Consider the following 17,104-nt stretch of genomic DNA (forward strand, 5'->3'; position numbering starts at 1 on the left):
TTCAAGGTTAAAACGTTTCGCAGTTGAAGTCCAAGTCAGAAACTTTATTCAATAATGATTTTACTCTTAATCGTTAGAAATTTTCCACATGTCGAATGTAATCTATTACATCTGTTTACGTATACATTTATGACGTATCAGATTGACTGTGGTCGTGTGATCACGTCGGGTGCAACTCTGTCGATACGTCCGTGTCGAGCAAAAAAACTGTTTGATCATGAGAGTCACAGAACAGGCGGATCTTAACCAAAGAATGGATTTTAAAATCCAGACACGCAATTAAATCTAAAGAGATTCAGAATTTTGTTTATAGGTAAAATTGGTATCGTGAACGGCGATAAAGAAAACTGCATGTATTGAATGAAATTATCCAACTCATGTATATTTAGTCACTCAGTAAAGCAGGATGTGCTCCATGCACATAAGTAGCACTAATATATACATGTGGACAAGTTAAAATGTTTAAAAAAATTGGCATTCGTCAACGGCCATCAAATACATAGGAACAAATCAAATATACAATTCTTATTTTTTTGTGTTAATAAAACATTATGTCGACAACAGGTTTTATTAGTTGAAAAAGAAAGATTTTCATTACGTAATGTGTGTTGAATCGTGTGACTTATAGAAAAAGTTAGTAGTTAGTAGCTCAGAACTTGTTTTTGTTTATTTACGATCGCAATTAATCACATACAGAATTTTCTAATAAAGACACAACAAGCGCTGTGTTTTCCAATTAAAAAAAAAACATGATTATAATTTGCCTGGGTTCTTAGGTGTGTGTGAGTGATGTTTTTGATTAACCTGGTCCCAAAAGATTCGTTAAGAGGTAAATTTAAAGAAATTAAAATAATGACTGTCGCTTCTCAATTTGTTTTTGATAATGTTATGTATGTACGCAAAAACATAAATGATTTTCCCAGAAATTGTGACGTACATTCTATTAACACTAGGAACAAGAATAAACTTGTTACTCCAAGTACCCGATTACACAGGGTTAGTAACTCTTTTTTGGGGCAATGTATACGTTTTTACAACAGGATCCCAGAAAACGTTCAAAATTATTCAATTATAAAATTCAAAAGAGTCGTTAAAGAGCGTTTGTGTGCTAAAGGATATTACAACACTAATGACTTTTTAGTTGACTGCACACCTTGGGAATGAAATGATCGCCTCCAGGCTGTTTCAAACAACTAATATATACTTATCATTGTACCTACATGGAAAATGGTTAAAAAAAATGAAAAAAAAATATATCCCGCTGAGTTTCTTTCGCCGGTTCTTCTCAGGTCCGAGGTGCTAAATTCCGAACCGGTGGTAGATTTTTGACAATCAATAAGCAAGTGCAAACACTTCTATATTGAATAAAGATTTTTGACTTTGACTTGACTTTGACTTTTGATATAATCAATGTGAAAAATAAATATGTTTATAAAGACTTACATTTAAATCATATCCGCTGCCAAGCCATTTGTGTTTACTCAGGATATTCCAAACATATTTCCTTCTCCACCTTGCCAAGAGTCCATCATTGCTCTTCCGACGTTTCGAATGCCGGTTAACTACATAGCGTTCCATAGTTTACACAAATTAACCGAACAATTTACAACACTACGAAATAAAAGACGATACGTGCGTTTCACAGACGTGCTAAAACTAAATGCATTAAGAAAAACAAATCATGAACACCGTAGCACACTAAAATGTTATATAAAAAAAACGCGGCACATGAATTAATTATGTCTATCTGAATAATTTACTATTACGATAACATTTACGACTAGAATGTTTTGATTCTATTACTGATTTTAGAAAGTTTGTCTATGATATAGAAATTAAAGTTCCAAATTTGAAATTCGCGCGTACAATTCCCAGGAGGCGACGTCCTGTGACCGAAAGTGCACGAACAATAACATTAGTCGGTTACTTTGAGTTTGAGCCTTATTCGTGTTACGGTATGTTGGAACGAATACAGGCGTGATTTGAATGCTGTGTACATAGTTTTTGATTGTCGCACCATATAAATCGGACAATAGACGCTCAATATGCGTCGCATCGGTTTGCCTTCCATGTTAGTAGGTAATTTTCCTAACCTAAATACTTGATCAAGGACGTATTTTGTGTGAGAATAGATAATATGTACATGTTTGGCCATGACTTCAAATTATATGACCTAAAATGAGAACTTTCTTTATGTTATGGGTTAAAATAAATTTTTAATGCAGTTCATGTGTCGAACATTAACTGCATATTTGTGTATTTACAACTGTAGAAATATTTATTTAAAAACTTTTAAGTTATCGGTGATTGCAATGGCATTAACCGGCACTATTTACGCTGCCTTCAATGTGTTGGTTCATTTATAATTTAAAAAAAAAATTGCTACCTAATTTAAAGTTGCTATAACTTTATAACTGGATTGATACAATAAATATACTTAAGTGCTTCCTATGTTGATTGTGAGCTATAGAGTTTAGTTTGGGTTGTGAAGCGAATGAATCATAGGCGTAGGAAGTATAATTTCTAAAGAAACCAAGCACAAACAAACATACGGCGACAACCGATCCTATTCAATCGATTAAAAAAGCATTACAAGGTAATCCCAGTGTATAGCAAAGCATACTATATATCTATATATATATATATATATATATATATATATATATATATGTATTATATACATATATTAGGCTAGACCAGTTGACAATCATTGTAATTTTTGTATCGAAGTTGCGATTCAATGGTGAAATGCTGCTATCATATTACTATTTTTAATTCTTATTTGAATATAGTTAAGGACTCAATTATACTATATACTTTGTAATTATTATTATAGAGTACGGCAAAGACCTTACTTATACAGAGCCTACCGGCTGTCAAACTTAAATAAATACTGATCCAAGGCAATGATATTTAGACTATTTTACTACTCTTTACTAATTTCATACATTCCTAACAGTAAGCCTTATTTATGGATTCGGCAGAGTGGTCACCACATCTCACGCCACATCACATAAAATTCTGTGTTGTAACAGCCGTATACAGAAGTTTTTTTGTGTTCATTCATCAGTCAAATACGTTCACGACTTAACCTGTAGAAAGTTTACGTAATCTGTAAGGAAAAAATTCGAAATCCACCGAAGAATACTAGCGTGAAATTTGAGAATATGATATGCGATATTGTCTATAATAATGATAAAAATACATGTATTTTTTGTGGCTTTTATCTGTGCACAAAAAGGCACAGATTATTTCGCCAATGTCACATGCGGAATACAGGTATCCAAAAGGCGTAATACCGTAAGTCAGTTGTCAACATTTCATGTTCGAGATACGAAGTGAATTTTTACAGAATCGCACAGCGGTCCTGGGGCGAAGAATCAGTCCAATAGCAAAAGCTTTCCCACGATCGCAGACCCCAAATAAATGAGATTAAGGCAAGAACATGATGATGGACTATAAGGAAATATTCGTAAAAATGATATTAATTGCTTTTTGTTTTTTAATAAATCTTTTACGTGTCCTTGATTTCACGCATCGTGTTCACTCTCGTATATAAAATATTTCTAGTGAAACTTGTTTATTTTTCTCACAACTGGCCAATTAGCCCAATTGCTTATACTGCCGCACCATGTTACGCTCTTACTTTATCAAGGTTAGATAAAACTTTGATAACTTGATTGATTATTATAACAGTTGACATATATTATATTATAAGTAGAACGCACCATGTAGGCGCATCGAATTCACGTAAGTACATAGATTTTTTTTTTAGCATTAGCAGCCCGTAAATGTCCCACTGCTGGGATAAAGGCCTCCTCTCCCTTTGAGGAGAAGGTTTGGAGCATATTCCACCACGCTGCTCCAATGCGGGTTGGCGGAATACACATGTGGCAGAATTTCGTTGAAATTAGACACATGCAGGTTTCCTCACGATGTTTTCCTTCACCGCCGAGCACGAGATGAATTATAAACACAAATTAAGCACATGAAATTTCAGTGGTGCCTGCCTGAGTTTCAACCCGAAATCATCGGTTAAGATGCACGCGTTCTAACCACTGGGCCATCTCGGCTCTTCAGTACATATATATGGGGCACAAAATATAAAAAGCTCTGACTGAGTTTTTATGTGTTCTATATTTTTTATGAAGAATATTTGAAAAAATACTCATTGTTTTTGTAAAGATATCTTCTACATTTGTCTCGTATAATAAAACTGTAGAAACCATTATCGGAAATCGAAAAATTCTAAATATAATATTAAGATAGATTAAACAACACGGACAATTATTATCTTTTACTTGGTACTCCCATCTGCGTAAATGTCACCTACTCATCAGATATTCTAACTCCAAACGGCAATACTTAGTATTATTGTATTCTTATTTACAGGATGAGTGAGCCAGTGCAACTACAGGCACAAGGGACGTAACGTCTTAGTTGCCAAGGTTGGTAGCGCATAGACGGTGTAAGGAATGGTTAATATTTTTAAATCGCTAGTGGCTATGACGGTTGTGACCACTTACCATCAGATGGGCCATTTATCGGTTCGTCTACCTACATCATAACCCAGTATAAATCAAACATATTTTTCGAATATTATAGGTATTAACTTAAGAATTAATAACATTAAGTGCTTAAATATATACAAATATGAATTAAAAATAGTTACTGTATAAATCTTGATCGCGTAGAATGGTGGCAAGAATGCTAGCAGCATTTCCCCGTTGAATCGCAATTCCGATCCTCTGTGCTAAAAACGATCCAGCCCTCCTGTCATCAGTGGAGGCAATAAGGCGAGGTGTTATACTTTTGTTGAAGCTTTTTGCACCACTACTCCAAGGGCCAAGTGTTTCGACAGTAAATGGGACTAAAAAGTATTTTGACGTAAGACACGAATATTTAGATCTATTTTTTGCTTAAGCTTTTTCCGCAGCAGCACCGGCTCTTAACATTGTTTCTTGGATATGAGACGGGGCCAACGTGTCAAAGCATGTAGCGTCCCACACAAGGGCCCCTCCATGTTCCCAGGGAACCAATGTTAATCCATCAGGTCTCTTACCATCATCACGACTAATTCCACGAGGCTCAGTATTATAGGTAAAAGCAAATATTGGGATGGATACATGTGTGTTACTTAATCACGCCAGAACGGTTGACACGGAAGTACCTATGGAATAGTGACGCATTATATCTAAAGGTATATAAATCAAGAACTCTTTGCAGTGCACTAATATATAGCAGAGTTATAAGCAAAGCAGAGTCATGGGATATATATAAGTAACTAAGACTATAATAGGCCTGAATAAGGAATACCTACTCAGGTACTTACTATGTACCTATAACTTACGGTTAATATTTTTTTTCATATTCTAGCATAGCCTATGAAAAATAATAACGATTAAATGTCTAAATAAAATAAAAATCATCACATATAAAATGAAAGATTTACTGGGACGAGGTGATAAAAAACTTTGATTTACCTAACACGGACAATTTTTACACAATAGGAGATATATATAGAGAAATGAATATAGAGAAATATTGAGTAGGTACTTCAAGTTCAAATTTTCGGGCATCAGTTTAAAATATTTTGATTAAATCTAACGCAAAGACTATTCCAAATTGCATTCAAATTAGACGAAAAGCATTAACACATTGACATTTAAAGATGTAACGTGAATTCATTATTGAAAATTTGGATAAAGTGAAAATAATAGTTGCTGGAAAAATGACGTATTATCATGGAAATGAGACTATTACACAATAATAATAAAAATAATAACTCGTTTTATACGAGCTATCGCCCGCGGCTTCGTTACCATTTTTATCAGGTATTACACATAAAAACCTATGCCCTTTCTTAGAGTTGAAACTTGCTTTATACCAAATATTGTCAAAATCGCTTCAGTGTCTTGGCAAATTAAACACACCACAAGCCACCACCAGCAGCCCCGATGCCTGTGTAACCTTCGTCAAAATCGTTTCTGATGCTACGTGTCCTTTGCCACCCAAAGGGGATTAGTCAATGACTATCTTGTACAGGACAAGGTAGTACAATTTGATAAACAGTCATCAAATATGGCCCAATTCGAGGCAGATCACAGCAAGGCTCACGTTCCGGATAGATGTTTAATTTGCATTTTAACATAACATTAAACATACTGAAAAAACTTTAAAAAAAAATAATCTGTCAAAAAGTAGATTCAACTTCCAAGTGTTTTTTCTCAACATCAAAAAATCATTCTCTTTCCTCTTCTTCTACACTGTAACTTTTTGCCCATAAACTTTCAGCGAAAAACTTGAGATAACAATTTTGCAGTGGATAGAATTTCGGATGGTGATTTATAAAAAAAAAAAAATTCAATATATTTTCACTAGGAAAGAAAACTTTCCTACGCTTTAACGTTGTCTAAGATATTGAACTTATTTTTTTTCGTATTGAAGTTCGTATTGAAGAAACGTTTGACATACATTTATTTAAAATAAAAACTAAAAGTTTAATAAACATAAATTCTATTCAATTCTTAGTTTAATGGCTTTTAGTTGTGCCAATGAAAATAAATTAAAGGGCGGCGAACGAAACGACAGACCTAACTTTATTCAATGAAGAGTGTTGCCACTTGTCACTTGTCAGAATCCAGTTTTATTGTTTGCTTTTGTGATACACAAGTTAAACATATTCAAAAAAATACTTTCATAAATTGATGAAAGATTAAATTTAATAAAATAATTAATAAAAATAAATTTTGAGAAAACAAATAATGATCCACTAAGTTCACCACTATTTTTTAAGCCCACTACTCAGTCTCAAAAATGTCAGAACCGAAATTTGACAGTGATGGTTTTCAAATTGTTAAAATTAAAAAAGGTCTAAAAAATAAATCAACAAAAGTACCTTGTAAGAATATACATTTCGAAAAGCAAGAAAATAAAATAGACATCGATAAATCATATAGGTAAATTCATTTTTCAAATAACGGCAATATATTTGAGGTTATACAAATGTTTTTTAATCCATATTTATTTTTAGGCGTATTCAAACCTGCGTAAAAGATCTAGAGGTCTCGGAATATTGGAAAAACGTGACTAAAGCTGTGAGTAGCACTTTAGAACATAAAAAAATTGTAGAAATAGTATGTTTTGGGCTCGGGCATATAGGCGAATGTAATATTTCGCGATATCAGTTAGCATTACTGCTGTGCTTAAAGAACACTTTTAAACCTGAAAAAATATTCATACACGATCCGATATTTTACCTTGATGAATGTGAAATTCTTAAAAAATTCGAATTAAATGTTATTGAAGAGAACACGGAAGGAAGTTACATAATAAACAGGCATGGGGTCACCTTAGTTTATCTACCACATTGCCCAAAACAACTCACCAATAACTTTCTTTGGAGCAATTGGACAGAGAATTTAGAAAATTGCATTCTTCTATGTAACAGTTTTACATCTCTCATAGAAAATAGTATAAATAGAGTTGTTAACGAAACTGTTCCATTCATTTATAAAATATATCCATTTGTTCACGAAGTACCGTTAGAAAATTGTTTCACATATAAGGACATATTTAATGATTCATCATTACACCACTTTCCTAGTGATAAGCTAAAACTAATACCTAAAAGTTTTTGGGACAAACAAGATAAACCTAAATACGAGAATACTGAAGAATTTATAACTACATTAATGATAGAAAAGTTGACAATCTGAATTTGTTTGAAGGTCTGGCAATGGCATCGATAACAACAAAACCCGCTCTTGTTACATTGAGACAAGTGCTCTCCGAATTACGGAAGCAAGGTTCTACAAAAAAACTAGCTGAAAACCAAATGGCTAGATATGTTTTAAATCAATATAGAAAGCATCAGACCACTGATCAGCAGCTCTGCAAAGCGGCAGATGAGATGCACTATAAGGCTAAAACATATTTTGAATACTTACACTTTACTAGAAAATATAAGGAAATAAATTCTGAATTCAAAGGAAAAGGAGAGAGAAGCGTTGAAGAAACAGCTAGAATGGTTGGTTTTAAATTACCACATGATCCAAAGTAAAAGAAATAAATCAGTTTGGAAAATTTTTATTAGCTTTTATATATACAAAATAAATGTCATTAAACAAAATTCAACTTGTAATTAAAATATCTTATTACAAAAATATAAAAGTTTAGATATTATGTTCTGTATATATTTTGTCAACATTTTTTTGTTTGTATGTAGTTCATAATTAGCTTATGTAAATTGTAGATAATATTATATTATGTATAATAGAAATATATAAATGTTTTATTTATTTCAAATATCTACGTAATTATCAATTGTTTTCAATGTTGGCCCTTAAATCTTGGTATGATGCAGTATGACTTTCTTAACAAAAAAAAACAATAAATGAATATATTTTTCATTAAAAATAAATGGAAATAGTTGTGTTGTACATGGTAAATAGGAGCTGGGTTCCTTAAAAATTAAACATGGTTAAATTTTTCGAGGAACTTTAAATGCTTAAAATCAGTGTTGCCAGATATTATTTTTTTATTTTACTGTGTGTATTCCTTTTCTATGTATTTTGCTATGGTCTGTAATTGCATGTTACTGGTTCCTTCATAGATGGTTCCTATTTTAGCATCTCGGAAGAATTTCTCTTGAGGGAAGTCACGGGTGAAACCAACGCCACCCATAAAGTCAATACATTTTGAGGTCAAAGTTTGAGCGATTTCTGAAAAACAAAAACCAAATTTTTAAACTTAGAACAGCTCATACCGCGCTTCACATACAAAGTTTTAAGCCAATTATAATTTCTTTAGCCTTCTTGAAATAGGATAGTCAGAAGAAAGAAAAAAGTATTTATCCTCTACCTGAAGCGAAATATTTAGCCATAGCGGCTTCCTTGACGAAGTCTTGCCCGTTCTCTTTGAGACGCGCTGCGTTATAAGCGAGCAGACGCGCCGCCTCTAACTGTGTTTGAAGGTGAGCTATTTGATAGCTGATACCCTGAAATAGCAGACCACGTAAATTATCTAGTTTGTTTTTTTTGTAAGGTTAATATGTCTTACCAATTCAAATAGCTCCGGAGTGTTGCCTGGTGTCGGATCCCACCCAAATATGTTATAAAATTATCGATTAATTCATTATATCAAACTTCAAATAAGTTATGTTGGCCAATATGAGCCACTCCTTCAATTTTCATCGGAGTCTGACCAGCTGAGCAGGATGTATTATAAGTACACAGTTGTCTAGTAACAGGCGTGTCTGAAATTCGGCCAGATGTTTCGTTATATAGTATTTCAAATACCTGATAAGAATAAATCTTGTTGCCAAACTGCTTCCTCTCTAACGTGTAAGGGATAGTGGCGTCCATACATCCCTGACAGAGACCGATCATTTGCGCGGCGATACCGATGCGACCCTCGTTTAAGAAACCGGCTGCATACTTGTATCTAAAGGAATTAAACTTATATTTTAGTGATTTTTCTTTCGGTTGATGATTGTGAACACGTGACCTTAGGCAGATCACTTATCCGATGAAAGAGATCAGATCAGAGGAGTTAAAACAATACAACTAACCCTTTTCCATATTCTCCAAGAATATTCTCTTCCGGTACCCTAACGTTGTCAAAGTGCACCATACAAGTGCCAGACGCGCGAATTCCGAGTTTGTTTTCCGGTTTGGCAACACTAAGACCGGGGGTGTCCCGTTCTACTATGAAACACGTGATGCCTCGGTAACCCTGGAAAAAATAATAATCTAAAATTAAAACGGTATCTTAAATTTTCTTTACAAGGAAAGGAACATGAAAAATGTCTAATCTTAATCAATTCTGCAACAATGTTCTGATATACAAGCTCATAGAGCTAAGTAAGGTAATAAAATTAATGGTATATGGTAAAAATACAGTATAATTCCATTCTTATCAGACACATTTTTATATACGTCATTTATTTTACGTCTTTAACGATAGATTTAGATAGAAAATGTTTCTCAATGGTAAACTTTACGTAATATCATTCCATAATATAATATTTACATTACGTTATTGTGCGATTAATTCATTGCATCATCATTTTGATAAAGATGGGTCAGTACCGCTCAACTGATAGCTGAGAAATATTGCGCTAATATTTAAATGGGGATCAACATTATATTCCAATGTTGCCTACGGTACGTTTACTTACGTCCAATAACTTAACGTCTATATATTTTTTATGGCATAGCGTGGCGAACCCAGATGTTATGTCCCTTGTGCCTGTAGTTACACTGGCTCACCCACCCTTCAAACCGGAACATAACCATACTGAGTAGGTACTGTTGTTTGGCGGTATAATATCTGATGAGTGGATGGTACATACCCAGACGGCTTTGCTAAAAGCCCTACCATCAAGTAAATATATTATCTTATATTTAATTGGTGTTATTATTAATAGAAAAAAAGTTAGATTATAACGAATATATCTTTGTTTACTTTGTTGCTTCTTATTTTTAACGTTTTTCTGGTAAGTTACCTTTGAAGGATCAGCATTAGCCATAACAAGGAAGACTCCAGCGACATCGGAGTTCGAAATCCACATCTTGGAACCGTTGATGATATAGTCTTTTCCTTCTTTCTTTGCCACAGTTTTCAAGGAAAACGCGTCGGAACCAGATGTGGGCTCAGTTAAACAGAAACTACCAGCCTGAAATATATATTGAATTTTGTATATTTGGCAATGATTGGCAAATGTGTAAGAACCATTAATCATCCATTACATCGCCAATGCGTTTTGCAACCTTGGGAACCTATATTATGTCCCCTGTAAAAGGAAACCTTAACTGTTTTCATGAAATAATATTTAAACATTGCGTAGATCGTCAAATGTTGATTTTAGTTAATACATATTATGTAACTAACATACATTAGATTAGCACTTGTTTACTTACAAAATTTTTATTTTTTAGTACAATTTAAATGATAACGTACAAAATACGCACTATAATTTTTATTCTGTTAAAGAGTTATATAATTAATGTGTTATATTTTCTTTTTTTTCCAAAACGACGTACAAAAATTGGGCGTTACATACTGTTTGGTCATATAAGTATATATAAAAAGTAACTTACGTATTCTGTGCATAATTTAGTCAAATACTTTTTTTTCTGCTCCTCGGTTCCTAACTTCATAAACAGCGAGTTCACCAGTGTATTGTGAATATCCACGTACGCTGCAACTGCAGGGTCGACCCTGGACAGTTCCTCCACCACCAACATCATGGTAAGAAATCCACAACCCGAACCGCTGTATTCTGTCGGGGTTTCGATGCCCATTAACTGTTAAAAAACATATCAAATATACTAATTCATAAATTCAAAGTATTCCTAATGTGTTTTGAAGCTATTAATCTGTATCTACTAAAAATGTTAATGGTAATTTTGACTAATAAAGTTTATAATCAATTCAAAGTGACAATTTTTGTCCAATTCTTTTCATGAAATAGTGTCCGATGAAATAATTGTTTTTTTTTTTTTTTATATTGGACTGAATATTGGTCATTATTACCATTAAAGTTTATTTCAATATAACTTATTACGTGACGGTTTTAGTACACAAACAAACACACTAACTATATAGTAAAAATAATTTTAAGCTAGAAGCCTTAAAATAACCTGTCGATAATAATGGGTTTTAAGTGATTGTTCATAGAGTTATTTACGTGCAAATTTCCAAGATATACCAAATAATATTATTAATACAAAAGACGCCTGACCTTTTACGCAAGAGAGTAACCGGTCAATTTGATAGTAGTGATCTATAGATTATGAGCTATTTATATTTCAAAAATGCACTGGAGTTTTGTGGGTTAAGACTACTTGTACATTTTCGGGTTTCCTTCCGACTTCGTATTAGGCTTATACTAAAATTGGAAGACAATTAAATTACGACATTCACACAGAGGACAGTAGTCCCTTCTACTAACTTACCTCATACAGTTTCCTAGGCACATAAAACTGACTAATTGAACACTAATTAAGAATAACAGCATTGTAAAACTGTTTATTTGAAAAGAGCAACTATGTGAGTGTCTTGCCATTCTTGACTGCTTTCCGAAACGGTGGTAGTGTTTAAATATTGACGATTCAAAAATGCTTCACCGTGAAGTTTACTTGTATAAAATACATTTTATTTGATTTGTTTAAAATATATTACGATTTAAAGTTAAAACTTACACCATTATCAAACAGCATCTGCCGGATACTTTCGTCAATTTTGTGTTCGTCTTCCATCTTCTTAACTAGTGGTGCTATTTGTTCCGTCGCCAATTTTCTAACTGTAAGACAAAACGAAGATTGTAGAGACCTTACTTTTGTGTATGACGTTCAAAAGACTAACAAAAACACCAGGGTTTCACAATGAGTTGTGGCATCTTTAAGTAATTCGGAATCCGTTATTCATGTTTAAGTCAGCCGAAACGCGTTGTGACTTAAACAGACCACGTAACGAAAGACAAGACGCAACACGAGAATCCTAATTCCTTAGTGTCTACTACCATATACTTACTACTATCACTTGAATAGATTATTGGATGCGATACAAAATATCTTACATGTATTCAATGAGCAGTCTTATTGACACAAATTCTAAAGACATTTACAGGATTTAAAAGACAATACATTGTAATAGAACAAGGCCAATTTTCATAGAACTTTTAAATATTAATACGTTTTCCGGAGCAGTTTTAGCAAATTTCTACGAAGAGAAGAAAAGTTTTATTAAGTACCATTAAGTTTAAGCGAGCAAGGACCAAGGTATTATAATAAAACAAAGGATATTTTGATAATGGATTCCCTCATCAGTCATCCTAATAAGTTAAAGGAATTATATATCTACTTTTTTGGATAATCATTTAGATATTTGACATGACTATAAGACTTACTATGGTTTTCATGATCACATATAAAAAAGATGACCAACATTAGCCTTTTAGTACAATGTGATTGTTTTCGGTAACATTTTGTGTCGATCATTATTGCCATTATTAAAACCTTGACCCCCCCAAAACATACACGTCTCAATCATTTCTATTTATGACTGCGTTTAGAAACTATCTCATAACAGGAACGGTCATGCCATTGTAATTACAGTCGCCAAGCCGTGTGTACAATGTTATCGCTCGATTACAGATTTTAATTTGTCGTTAATATTTTTCCCTACACAGCGCTTAGATCTAATCCTCTCGTTCTACTCGACCGGCAGAGAACGAGATAGCAATATTTTCTAGTCCTGTCAAACTTGTGCAGACATTTTGAACAAAATTATCAGCACCATTATCTAAAATGATCCAAGTATTACATTAAATACCTACTTTGAAGTAAGCATGCGATTTTTATAAGATAGCTTATCATTTTATAATCATTTATAAACAACTCGTATTTTTGTTCTCTATTTATCGTTGTTATCAGCGAATTTATTAAGATAACAAATGTCAAAAGGAACTTATTTAACTATAGAGATCATGTTACTATACAGATAGTCCAATTCAATAAAGCTTGTTATGTTGACATACGTACATAAGTATATATATGGTAGATGTTCATTAGTGCATGTATGTGTGTGTGTATATACGTTTTATTTTATCTAATAGGTAACTAAGAAGGTAAAGAAAGTTGTATTTTAAAGGTTTTAAGAACCGAGATGGCCCAGTGGTTAGAACGCATACATCTTAACCGATGATTTCGGGTTCAAACCCAGGCAAGCACCACTGTATTTTCATGTGCTTAATTTGTGTTTATAATTAATATCGTGCTCGGCGGTGAAGGAAAACATCATGAAGAAACCTGCATGTGTCTAATTTCAACGAAATTCTGCCACATGTGTATTCTACCAACCCGCATTGGAGCAGCGTGGTGGAGTATGCTCCAAACCTTTTTCTCAAAGGAGAGGAGGCTTTAGCCCAGCAGTGGGAAATTAACAGGCTATTAATGTAATGAAAAATGGTTTTTTCCGGCTAGGAAAGTGAAATTTTCGGCTTTTCTCTATTATAATAAGCGTGTATAAATATAAGTATAAGTACCTTCATCTTAATCACTCTGTTTATTAATAAAAAACCGCATTAGAATCGTTTACGAAGTTAAAAAGATCAAAGCTAAGATTTATAACGTCGTTTTGACTTTGTTTTACATTATGTAGAGATCTAATTACTTTGGTCCCCCTTAAATAACTGTTTTCACTAACCACCGATTGGTCAGTTTTGCCACCTTTTAAATACCAATAATTTTGTATCTGTGAAGTTATCGGTTTTACCTCCGTATGTTAATTCATTGTTAGTGACGTATGTAACTGAGATACCTACCGCGGCAATAGCAATTGAGAAATTGGATAAATGGTACGGTCATATAGCAACGTGAGAAGCAAATTATTACAAAATTGTTCTGTAAAAAGGTCTGTAAATATTTCAAATTTCTACTTAACTATTTTCCGCTTCCTTGATAATAAAGAAATATCGTAGAATTTTCTATATTGCGTTGTATTTTTTAGTTGTAACAAATTAAGTGTTGTAACTTGCCGTCGTAAAACTATCGATATTTTAATATAATCGATATCACACTACACTACAGATATCAATATTCGTGATACAATATTTAGTGATACGTAAAATTTAAATTATTATCAATATTTTTATTTGATATTTACTTTCGTATCTGTGCTAAGGCCTATACTCTACTTTTGAGGGAAGATTTGCAGCATATTCAACTTCGCTGGCTTGGTGGCAGACCTTCGTCCGATATATGGAGAATACTTTCCTTCACCGCCGAGCATAAAATTAATTATAAGCACAAATTAAGAAATAAAAATTAGATGGGCTTGCATGGGGTGTGAAGTCGTATTTTTCGATTAACATTCGTGTCATAATCTAACCACTAAGCTATTGCGGCTTTTTTTGTTACTAGATACTATAGCGTTTATTTCTAACTATTATAATTTACTAAACGTTTCTAAAACTATACTTCGAATATTATCGGTCAAGGTCAATAGCGACAAAGCAAATACATAAATGATAACGCTTACTCCAAATAATTTCCGTATCGCAATAAAGTAGGGTATTATTATAAAACTTATGTAAGATACATAGATATTTACATTTAGTTTTGCAAAGCATACATTTTGAGGTCAAAAAAGTTCGTTGACATTAGAAGGTCATGTGTGTGATTGTGTGTATGTATATGTATACGTGTTCGTAGCAATAGTTTTTTGACTACTAATAAAAATCAACTTGCCTACTTCCTATATATATATATATATATATCACACAATCGAGCATTTTTTAAGAAACAAAGATGTTAAATAGGAGTTTGACTGTGGAGTGTGGACTAATCAAAACTTCCGTAATCGTACATTTCTAAAGCTGATTTTCATTCAATCATTAATCGAATTTATTTATTTGAAGAAAATATTGTTTAGTTTTTTATCTGTTGATTTATACAAATTAAATTAAAATGTTTAAAACAAGGTCAAACTCCTTGCACGTAACAATGTTTTTTTTTTTTCTATAATTGACATATTGTATTTTATAGCTATGTAATAAAAAATGTGAATTTTATTTTCCTTTTCATAAATCACTCGATGTACATTTTAACTTGATTTTAATGTTACATAAGAATTACTTGAGCAATGTAATTACATTTATTACAAAAATAGCGATAACAACTTCTAATATTTATTTGTCTTTTAAATCGTTTGTTCTATTCAATACGTCACAGTATGTATACTGAGACTAAAAGTGGAATTTTTCCAAACTATTTATTCAAAACAGTAGATTTTAAAGTTCTATGTCAACATTTTTTTTATTATAATAGAAATAAAAAATAAAATTAAAGCGGAAGAATAAAATATGTTATTTTTTATAGTTTAAAATAAAAGGTTGTAATTTATGCCTTACGTAGTTATACCTACATTGTATTAATAATACAAATTAAGAAAAAAATAACTAGGTACTCGTTCATTCAGCCCGTGTACTCCTGTCGTATCAAATTTCAACTATAATGTTCACCTATCAATCTATCAATAACGTAAAATAAAAATAATGAATTCATTGTTACTTGTGTCCTTCATGGCTAATTCATCTTCTGTCAACATTGATAGTGGTCGCGGAGGCGCCTCTGAGCTGAAATTCCTTTGCGGCTTCGCAACAACTGCGACCGGCGTGCGCCATTGCTCCAGGATCTGCAACATCAGGACATTCCAAATTCAAAAATATATTTTTTAGACACTTATAAGAGCACAAACATTTTTAATCGATTCATAAAACACACCTTACTGCCAACGCGACGCAATGGGAACATCGTTATGTTCTTTATATTTATTTTTGCGATATGTGCGTGCGTGCTCAGCGCGAACCGAGCCGGAATACAAACTGGTTGATTTCATATTGGTTGTCAGTTATCTCACTCATACAAAGATAACAAGTTCTACCTAATTGTTTTTGTTCACAGTTTGTTGAATGGAATTAATTTAATACTCTTTTTATTTTTAACGACACAAATGACACTAAGATCGGTGTAAAATGTGTTGATGGTATCGTGTAAGCTTTATATACATTGTTTTAAGAGTGATATTTCTTCGGCAAATGTTAGTTTGCAAATACTTAGTATAAATTTACGTCACACATTGTTGAATTTGGTCCAGATCACCCTCTTTTATTTGTTCATATAATGCTAGGCACTTTATTCTATAAGATAAGAAGGAATAAATAATAAATATAACATGTACATTATGATAATTATGAATATTTAGGAAGTAAATTTAATGAATGACAAATATATTACAATTATTTTCAATATTACACAAAGCAAAGTGAGTAACAGCCCTTATTTCATTAAAAACCTATACTATACTAACGTAGACTCGCTTGATAGGATAAATCTGTCTGTCTTTCTGCTTTCGCCTTCCGTACAAAGCACTGAAGACGAGATAAACTGTCTATTTCAAATGACCGAATAAACCATATTAATACAAAGCTTTTTACAAGAATGTAATATAGATCAGAATTATCGGTCTCGTTGTTTAGTAACTAGATATAAGGCCAAAGATCCTTAGGTTCTGGATACAAATCTGTCTGATTGTTAAA

At 32.7% G+C, this 17,104-nt stretch overlaps 3 protein-coding genes across 5 annotated transcripts in view; 1 reads left to right on the forward strand and 2 right to left on the reverse strand.

Moving 5' to 3' along the window:
* The window catches only part of LOC125066654, a 92,058-nt gene extending 90,191 nt beyond the window's left edge, over positions 1–1,867 (reverse strand). Inside the window, exon 1 of one of the 2 annotated variants that reach the window (XM_047674848.1) lies at positions 1,444–1,867. In XM_047674848.1, coding sequence (XP_047530804.1) covers positions 1,444–1,578 — 135 coding nt within the window. In that variant the 5' untranslated portion in view covers positions 1,579–1,867. The remainder of the gene's footprint in view (positions 1–1,443) is intronic. The other variant, XM_047674847.1, reaches the window with a different exon arrangement.
* A 4,949-nt stretch (positions 1,868–6,816) lies between these two features.
* Positions 6,817–8,283, forward strand: LOC125066795 (protein FMC1 homolog). Of its 2 annotated transcripts, XM_047675069.1 has the most exons (3): positions 6,887–6,959; positions 7,034–7,097; positions 7,731–8,283. In XM_047675069.1, exon 3 carries the CDS (start codon positions 7,739–7,741, stop codon positions 8,060–8,062), a length of 324 nt encoding a protein of 107 aa, XP_047531025.1. In that variant the 5' UTR covers positions 6,887–6,959; positions 7,034–7,097; positions 7,731–7,738; the 3' UTR covers positions 8,063–8,283. The 2 variants fall into 2 exon arrangements, with proteins under 2 accessions (XP_047531024.1, XP_047531025.1); XM_047675068.1 differs by having other exon boundaries at positions 6,817–6,959; positions 7,034–7,857.
* Positions 8,073–16,439, reverse strand: LOC125066794 (short/branched chain specific acyl-CoA dehydrogenase, mitochondrial). Its single transcript, XM_047675067.1, has 9 exons — positions 16,290–16,439; positions 16,077–16,200; positions 12,207–12,307; positions 11,103–11,309; positions 10,508–10,678; positions 9,572–9,735; positions 9,300–9,444; positions 8,863–8,998; positions 8,073–8,723 (listed from the first exon to the last, which is right to left on the reverse strand). The coding sequence occupies exons 1-9, from the start codon at positions 16,317–16,319 to the stop codon at positions 8,545–8,547; spliced, it is 1,257 nt and encodes a 418-aa protein (XP_047531023.1). The 5' UTR covers positions 16,320–16,439; the 3' UTR covers positions 8,073–8,544.
* Positions 16,440–17,104: the final 665 nt, after the last annotated feature.

The sequence above is a fragment of the Vanessa atalanta genome, chromosome 10 (genome assembly GCF_905147765.1).
Source record: "Vanessa atalanta chromosome 10, ilVanAtal1.2, whole genome shotgun sequence".
NCBI lineage: Eukaryota > Metazoa > Arthropoda > Insecta > Lepidoptera > Nymphalidae > Vanessa > Vanessa atalanta.

Excerpts from the sequence above, each read along its gene's own strand:
- LOC125066795 (XM_047675068.1), top strand. The coding sequence starts at position 6,817 with ATGTCAGAACCGAAATTTGACAGTGATGGTTTTCAAATTGTTAAAATT. Across the intron at positions 6,960-7,033 it reads GACATCGATAAATCATATAG|GCGTATTCAAACCTGCGTAA; the intron begins GTAAATTCATTT and ends ATTTATTTTTAG.
- LOC125066794 (XM_047675067.1), bottom strand. The coding sequence starts at position 16,319 with ATGTTCCCATTGCGTCGCGTTGGCAGTAAG. Across the intron at positions 9,736-10,507 it reads CTAATGCTGATCCTTCAAAG|GGTTACCGAGGCATCACGTG; the intron begins GTAACTTACCAG and ends TATTTTTTCCAG. Across the intron at positions 9,445-9,571 it reads CTTGGAGAATATGGAAAAGG|ATACAAGTATGCAGCCGGTT; the intron begins GTTAGTTGTATT and ends TAATTCCTTTAG.